This window comes from Scyliorhinus canicula, chromosome 2, assembly GCF_902713615.1.
Source record: "Scyliorhinus canicula chromosome 2, sScyCan1.1, whole genome shotgun sequence".
Classification (NCBI taxonomy): Eukaryota; Metazoa; Chordata; class Chondrichthyes; order Carcharhiniformes; family Scyliorhinidae; genus Scyliorhinus; species Scyliorhinus canicula.
In genome coordinates this window covers 245,735,055-245,743,780 of record NC_052147.1, presented here as the reverse complement: position 1 = coordinate 245,743,780, position 8,726 = coordinate 245,735,055, and the positions used below count along the sequence as shown (strand labels likewise).

General features: G+C 45.3%; 1 protein-coding gene across 1 annotated transcript in view; it reads left to right on the top strand.

The window, feature by feature from the left end:
- The first annotated feature begins 1,247 nt into the window (after positions 1 to 1,247).
- LOC119962083 (histamine N-methyltransferase-like) overlaps positions 1,248 to 8,726 on the top strand; it is a 48,660-nt gene continuing 41,181 nt past the window's right edge. Inside the window, exon 1 of the mRNA XM_038789935.1 lies at positions 1,248 to 1,440. Coding sequence (XP_038645863.1) covers positions 1,304 to 1,440 — 137 coding nt within the window. The 5' untranslated portion in view covers positions 1,248 to 1,303. The remainder of the gene's footprint in view (positions 1,441 to 8,726) is intronic.

Sequence of the window (8,726 nt, the reverse complement as noted above, 5' to 3'; positions counted from 1 at the left end):
TCGCACATCTGTAGAAGTTTGTGAGAGTCGATGCAGACATGCCAAATTTCTTTAACTTCCGTACGAAGTAGAGACATTGTTGGGCTTTCTTGACTGTTGCATCAATGTGAGTGGACTAGGACAGACTGTTGGTGATGATGATCCCCATTTCCATTCGGAGCCAATGATGCAGATGTGAGTGTATGTCGTGCTACGCTTCCTGAAGTCGATGATCAGTTCCTCGGTCTTTCCGACATTTCCGTGGGCAGCACATATCATGGGCAGCACGGTAGCATTGTGGATAGCACAATTGCTTCACAGCTCCAGGGTCGCAGGTTCGATTCGGCTTGGGTCACTATTTGTGCTGAGTCTGCACATCCTCCCTGTGTGTGCGTGGGTTTCCTCCGGGTGCTCCGGTTTCCTCCCACAGTCCAAAGAGGTGCAGGTTACGTGGATTGGCCATGATAAATTGCCCGTAGTGTCCTAAATTGTCCTTAGTGTTGGGTGGGGTTACTGGGTTATGGGGATAGGGTGGAGGTGTTGACCTTGGGTAGGGTGCTCTTTCCAAGAGCCGGTGCAGACTCGATGGGCCGAAGGGCCTCCTTCTGCACTGTAAATTCTATGATAATCTTTGATAATCTATGATTTTGAGAGAGGTTATTTTTGGTACACCATGCAGCCAAGTGTTATTTATCTCCCTCCTGTAGTCTGATTCATCGTTGTTTGAGGTACGGCGACCACAGTCATATCATCCGCAAATTTATAGATTGAGTTCGAGTATGGACATACTCCTATAGTAAACAATAATCTAGTAATCTACACTGTACTGATACTAGTTTCTATACTCTGTCTATAACTGTACTTCACACTCTCTCAGTACTCCTCTCCAGTCTTCTGCCAGAGGTCTGTGAATCAGTGCTTTATATAGTCCTGCATCTGGCTCCATCTAGTGGATAACTCTGATGTGATATTAACCCTTTGTATTCTGAACATTTGACATAATGCCACAACAAGGTCAAGGGATAGCTGTGAATATGGATTAGAGAATTTGCATCAAGGGAGATATTAAGGCCGGGACAAGAGGACAGTACGAGTTCATGATGGGTTGGGATACAAACGAAGATTGGAGGCTAAAGTTGAGGAAGATAATTGAGCTGAGCATGCACTGTGGCAGTTAATATTCACCAAAAGCAGGCAGCAATGGAATGTTCCAAATTTTGCAATCAAGGTCTAGTCAAGGCAAAGGTCATGACCTGATTATAAAATGATTATAAAATTCAGACTGAACCGAACTTTATCTTTCCTAAACAGCAGGGAACCAAGGATGGAGTCATCTATGAAACCCCTCTCCTCAGACTTTGGTCTATATTTTAAGTCATTTAATCTCTTTATAGAACGTTCCACTGAACATCAGTGCATGGAAAAGTTCATTAACGAGAATCTGCCAGATGTAGTAACCAGGTAAGGCTTGTTTAAAGTTGTGTTCAAAACTGGGGATACAGAAAAGACCATGAGCGAGATAGTCTCTTACTTATTCAGTGGAAACCTTTCTTTAAATCTGTGTTAAGTTACCTCTAAATGTTTTCTTTATACAATGTATAAATGGCCCGGAGTCGGTCTACCTGTGCGCTGGCACATGTATCAGATAGGGCAGCTCAGGGCTCATTGAGCTACCCGGTCGGTACAATATATTTATACAATGGCTTGCAACAGTGGGTAACATTCTTATTCTCAATTATCAAAATTTCAGACATACAGCAGTTTGTTGGGATCTAACTGGCTTACTAACCGGTCAATGTAGCAAGCAGGAAGCGTGCAATCATTCCCAGTTATCAGTCCGTCACCCGGTATATTGGGAAAGAAAAAACAAATAATTGTACAGGGTTGAAGACCTGTTCATCTTGTCCTCATACAAATTAGTTTATCTTGCAGTAAAGCCAGACCTTAAAATCGCCGGCCACTGGAAAAGATGAATACGGGTTGGAAATGTACTCACCTGAAAATGGAACCTCAGGTATTGGGGATGAGGGTAGTGAGGAGAGAGAGGTTCAATTTTAAGTTTCATGTAACATTTTCGATCTACGTCAATATCTGGAAATTTGTCCCCCATGTTCCCAAAGGAGATGCGAATGGGTATAGGAGCTGGAATTCTCCATTTGGGAGGCCAGTGTTGCTCCTGGGACTGAATTACATGTGGTTTTCACTTCCATTGGGGCGCTATTTGGTAAGCGAGTCAGGGCATGCTGATAGGCCAGCACGCTGCTGGCTTGAATTGAGAACAATTCCTGGCCCAGTGAGCATTCTAACCAATGGGGCCTGAGTTAGTGTCAAAGAGCCTGACAGCTGGAGCTGTTTTTAAGCGCTCCACTTACCGTACACACACTGCAGCCAGGAAGAGGGCTCACAGAAGATCTGTCCTCCAAGTTCGGAAATTTGCTCCACAGCTCCAAGTCCGAAAGGAGAGGAGGGGTACTCTCGCCCCCGGGGTGGGTTACAGACTCAAACCTGCCCTCCTGAACACCACCTGGGTGGCAGCAGCAGTCTGTGCTGTCAGCCTCACCAGGAGGAGACAGCTGGTGATTCGGATGGGTGCCGGTGTGTTCCAAAGGCCAAGGTGCAGGTGCCCTTTGGGTGTGATGAGCTCTGCTGATCCCCTGTTTCCTCTGCAGTGTGGCACCACTTCTGAGGAGTACCAAGACCTGCTGGGCACCTGATTGAGCTTAGCCATATCCAGCCAGTTGATGAAACAGCTCTGGCACCAGGGTGTCCAAAGGGGTGGCCTGGGTGGGCTCCTATATACATGGCATTCAAAGAACACAGGCAGCACTCAGCAGTGAGAGTAGCCTGGAGCCTGTCAGTAGCCTGCACTTAAAACACATATTTCAGCAATGATGCTCTGTGCCAGGCAACCCTGATCCCGAGAGGGTCACCCCGAGTCCATGGACTTGGCTCGAAGTTATATCCAGCTACTGCACCTGACCTAGGCGGCAACTCCCCAGCAAGCCCAATAATATTTTAGGTTTTTTCAAAGTTTTGTTCGCCTCCCTCTCCCCCACCACAATCATGGCACCCATGCCCTGCTTGTAAATACTTGCACCAATTTGCCCCAGTGAGACTTCCACCTAAGAGGGATGGAGCACCGCGGAAGGCTGGAACATGAAGTGCTGAAGCCGCTACTGATATTAAAATCCATGCAAATGACGGTTTTGCAAGTATCCACCGGCACAGGATGCAAACTTCGATATCGCTGTGAACGAGAGGGCTGAGCATGACGTCGGAATTGGTGCTTGTCGCAAAACAGAATGTTTCCATTTTGAGCAATTCTCTGCCCGATCGCGATTCCCGCTTCCGGTGTCGGGGAGTGGAGAATTCAGCCCAGGAGCATCACATAATCAAACTGTTTGCTAAGATTTCATGAACATGAAATGTTTTAAAGGTGTAGCATTAACCTGGCGAAGCAAGGATAAAGGAGAAGAAATTAATATAAATTTTGGTGCACAAAATAACCCTTACTTAATTGAAGAAAAACACTTTGCAACTAGTTCCATTAAATAAAAATTAGCGCGATCAAATGGCCATGCTGCGCATGAAACACAAGGCACCGCGGAGCAACGTGGGTGATAAATACCGGGTGACCCCATTCCTGGGATCTACTCGGCTCACAGTGCTTTGTGAGATCCAAAACGATCTTGCGAGGAGTTGGGATGTAAATCCCCCCCCACCCCCCCCATTGTGGGCGGCATCACTTTTTGGTAAATCTACATATTAGAGCAAGACAGCTAGTCTCACTCTAATGTGCAGAATCCCGAGGTACCTGAGGCGTTAGTATTCATCCCTTTTGTCTTGGAGCACTCGGGTAAGCACCGTTCAATACTGGTCTCCACAAACGGGGAGCAGATGGATCGGGAGTCTTAGGGATCTCCCAGGAGATTGGAAGCCCTTTAGCCGGGGTGGTGCCTTGATGCTACCGGTGCCACCTGGGCATCCTGTAAGTGCCAGCCTGACACTGCCAATGTGCCCAAGTGGCACTACCAGCTGGTATGGGCACTACCATGTTGCCAAGCTTGCATTTTTTGCACAAGCGTTATCAGTCCGGTGGTGCACTGTTTGGTGTTTTGGGGGGCCAGAAACCCTCCCATAGTGCGGTTGGCTGGGGGTGGTCAGGGGTCATTTTGGGGTCCTAGCAGATCGGAGCACCCGATCTTTTGCTACACCGCGGAGTTCTGGCAGGTAGAGCACCCCCCTGTACAAAATGGGGCAATGTGAGGACTCGGGCTGCGCGTTCCCCGCTGAGGTCCCTTAAACAACAGGAAAGCTGGGAAATATGTGACTAAACGCACATGCTGTGGGACTTTGTTCCCAATTAGTTGCATTGTGCACCATGTTTTTTTTAAATTCATAAAGATTGATGGAAAACCCTGCAACAAATGAGTTAAATTTTCAATTAAATAATAAATTTGTGGGGCATTCCTCATTTCCTCCAATATCCCAGTGGCCGGGAAATGGATGCCAGTGACATCTCTGTGGGCGGAACTTTGCAGCCACTCCCGCTGGCAGGAGTTTCCACTCCCGACGAAGAGATAGGAATTTTGAATGGAATGCCCCATTTTACGGCCCTGCCCTGCCATGTCGGGACTGCTAAATTCTACCCTGTCTATTTGGCTTCACTTACCACATTTCTGCAGATGTTGCAGGTACCAAGAATACCAGGGGAGAGCAAAAGAAAAATAGCTCCAGTTAGCTGCTAACTGATCTGCAGCATCTGCCAAGGAGATGTTTTTAGTGGAACCAATCAGTGTGTGTAAGAAAAGTTATTTAACAGAAAAGGGAGCAGTTTGATTGGTACCTTGCTGCTGCAAAACAGATCTGTCAGCTTTCATAGTTTCTGAGAGGGTGCTGTAGTGATATGCATCACTATATATATACAAGGGGTCAATGTAAATGCAATACAACTAAGCAATCACTAGAGGGAGCACGGGAGATGTTATAAATACAGACAGACAGGATGTCAGAGACATTCTTCACAGGAACGGCAGCTGGTGAGCAGGACACAGACAGGCAGCTCAGATATAACATAGTATAAGTGCTGGAGAGAGAACAAACTCAGACAAATAAAACATCTACTTCAACTGTACGATGACGAGCTTTATTCAGACACAAGGAATAATACAGATGCCACTGAGGTAATGCCCAGCATCATATTGGCATCTCCTGCCCCCCCCCCCCCCCACTGATAACATAGACTCTGTTTGGGGCAGACAAAATGAATATCTTGACTTCCAGTGATTGGCAAAACTTGATAGATGGAACATAATAGTGGAAAGTGTGAAATTGTGCACTTTGGTAAGAAGAATAAGGAAGCTGATTATTATTTAAATGGAGAAAGATTTTTAATCAGCAAGGGAATCAAATATTATAGGGACAAGGCAGGAAAATGGAGTTAAGAATTATCACATCAGATCAGTCATGATCTCATTGAAGGGTGAAGCAGACTCAATGGGCTGAATGGCCTATATCTCCTCTTATGTCTTCTGCTCTTATGAAACAGTATACAAACTGGGAAATTCTGAAAACTACACTCTCAGCTTACTCAGAGGTATCTAAAAGCTCTTGCAATTGTTGAGAATTTTAAAAATCCTTCCCAATATGACAATCTAAAACTGATGTGATATTTTAACTGTGGCCCAATAAACTGTTTGTTTAACGTTTCTTCACTTTATATAAGCACAATATGGTTCCTCTCTGTCTAAAATGTTATCAAATTTTCCTTTGCCAATCCTGCTCCCTAGATTTATCACAGTCTATGCCTGTAAATCCCAAGTGATTTTCCCTCACCCCCAATGCTTTCCATATGAAATTCTGGAATGTTCCAGAGCAGAATGTTCAATGTTTGAGAGTAATTGTTGAAGCAACTCGAAATGAAAAAAATGAAATGAAAATTGCTTATTGTCACAAGTAGGCTTCAAATGAAGTTACTGTGAAAAGCCCCTAGTCGCCACATTCTGGCGCCTGTTCTTACCAAAGTGCACAACTTTGTGGATTTGGGGGTCTTATCAAAGTTTTGCAACTGCACTTTTTGTTTTCCATTTTATTTTCTTTAAGGTTCAAACTCATTATAAAGTACAAAGGTGCATAAAATTAACCAGAATAATTGAACTTAAATGTAAGATCTCAAACAACGCTCTCAGTTTCCCTTAGAAATGGATCATATTCTGCCTCATATTTTACTCTTTGAACCTTTAATTGATTCTGATCCCCTTCCCCTCCTCCACTAACAATAACGATAGAATGTTATCTACAATGTAAATTAGGATTCTTGTGTAACTATTTATTTTGCATGTCATTGACTTGTTATTGGGATCACTGCTGAATTGTCCGTTGGCAGATTTTACAGGATGTTGCAACTGATATGATGCTTTTGTTCAATGTCACAAAGTTTTTTTTGATTTCCATGTTGATATTTAAACATCTTTGGCTGGATTCTCCGTTCTGGAGACTAAAGTCCCCACGCTGGCATGAAAACAGTTACGCCAGGACAACTGGCACAAAAGGGCCACTGACAGCCTACAGCAGCCACACCGTGCTTCATGGTGGATGCAAAATAATCCCCCTCTTCAGCCCTGAACCGGTCCACCACAGTGACCTCAGCCCCAAATATGTCCCCTCCTACCCACGGATTGGCCGTCCCCCGACTGTGGCGGTGTTGGACTGAGTCCGCAGCTGCTATACTGAGTTCCCGACGGATGAAAGACCATGAGAGACCCACGCCGAGAGGAACTCAGCCGGTCGGGGACGGAGCATCGGGGGGCAGGCCTCTGCCAACGATCGGAGGCCGTGGATACGACGTGCGGCGTACTCTCAACGTACACCGCTTTTCAGAGGGCAGAGCATCGCAAAAGCGGCACTGCCCCCAATTCAGCGCCATCGGCAATTCTCTGGCCCATCACCAAACATGAATTCGGCAATGCAGGATGAGTAGGTGATGTTATGCATAAAGCAATTCTGTATATAATTTGTACAACATGTGGCTCTGTGCCTCAAGGAGTTGTGAGTAAGTTGTGTTGGTAGATAGAGTATTTTGCAGTAGCTCTATAACAGTTAGTGTTAGTAGTTTGTTAGTTATTTATTCCAGTTATCTTACCACGCAGTTGTTTCATCATAAATTATTTAAACTCGGTGGGACCAGTACAAACCAGTACAAACCTGTACAAACCTAGAAGGTGTGTTTGCGAGTGCTGTTGGGGAGGGTTTAAACTAACATGGTAGGGGGATGGATACCGATGCAGAAAGTCAGAAGGAATTGAAGTGGGGACAGAAACAAAAGGCAGTAAGGGCAAAAGTGAAAAGCAGCCAAACCAAGTCAAAACTCAAAAAAGGCAGAGTTTTTTGAGTACAGTACAGAGTACAGAGATTGTGGAGTATTTAGTGAAAGGGTCCAGTAAGGCTAAGAGAAATAAAACACAGGGAGAGTGTGCAAAACCAGACCGGACAGATGGTTTGAGAAAGCATGGCAGAGAACAAGGGAAATCGACATTCAACTGCATTTATTTCAATACAAGTGGCCTGATGGGCAAGGCAGATGAACTCTGGGCATGGATGGATACATGGGACTGGGCTACTATAGCTATTACTGAAACATGTCTAATTGAGGGGCAAGACTGGCAGCTCAATGTGCCAGGGTACAGATGCTATAGGAAACATAGAACAGGTAAGAGAGGGGGAGTTGTATTTTTGATTAGGGAGAATATCAGCAGCACTGAGAGGGGATATATCCGAGGGTTTACCCACTGAGTCTATATGGGTAGAACTGAAAAATAAGAAGGGAGAGATCACTTTGATTCGATTATACTACTGGCCACCAAATAGTCAGCAGCAAATTGAGGAGCAAATATGTAAGGAGATTGCAGATAGCTGCAAGGAAAATAGGGTGGTAATAGTTTGGGACTTTAACTTTCCCAACATTGACTGGGACAGTCATAACCTTAGGGGCTTGGATGGAGAGAAATTTGTTGAGTGCAGTCAGCAGGAATTTCTCATTCAGTATGTAGATGGCCTGACTAGAGAGGGGGCAAAACCTGACCTCCTCTTGGGAAATAAGGAAGGGCAGGTGAGAGAAGTCTTGGTGAGCGATCACTTTGGGATCAATGCCCATGATTCCATGAGTTTTAAGGTAGCTATGGAGAATGATAGGCCTGGTCCCAAAAGTTAAAATTTTTAATTGGGGCAAGGCCAATTTTGATGGTATTGGGGATTGGTTGGGGGAGTCTGTTGGCAGGCAAAGGGACGGATGGTAAGTGGGAGGCTTTCAAAAGTGTATTAACCAGGATTGAGGGTAAGCACATTCCTTTTAGAGTGAAGGGCAAGGCTGGTAGAAGTAGGGAAACCTGGATGACGTGGGAAATTGAGACCCTAGTTAAAAAGAAGAAGGAGGCATAAGGGGCTGGTTTAGCACAGGGCTAAATAGCTGGCTTTGAAAGCAGACCAAGGCAGGCCAGCAGCACGGTTCAATTCCCGTAGCAGCCTCCCCGAACTGGCGCCGGAATGTGGCGACTAGGGGCGTTTCACAGTAATTACATTTGAAGCCTGATTGTGACAATAAGCGATTTTCATTTCATTTCATTTCACATGCATCGGCAGCTGGGATCAAGTGGATCCCTTGAAGAGCATGGAGGTTGTCGGAGTAGAGTTATGAAATAAATCAGGAGGGCAAAAGGAGACATGAGATTGCTTTGGCAGATAAGGCTTCT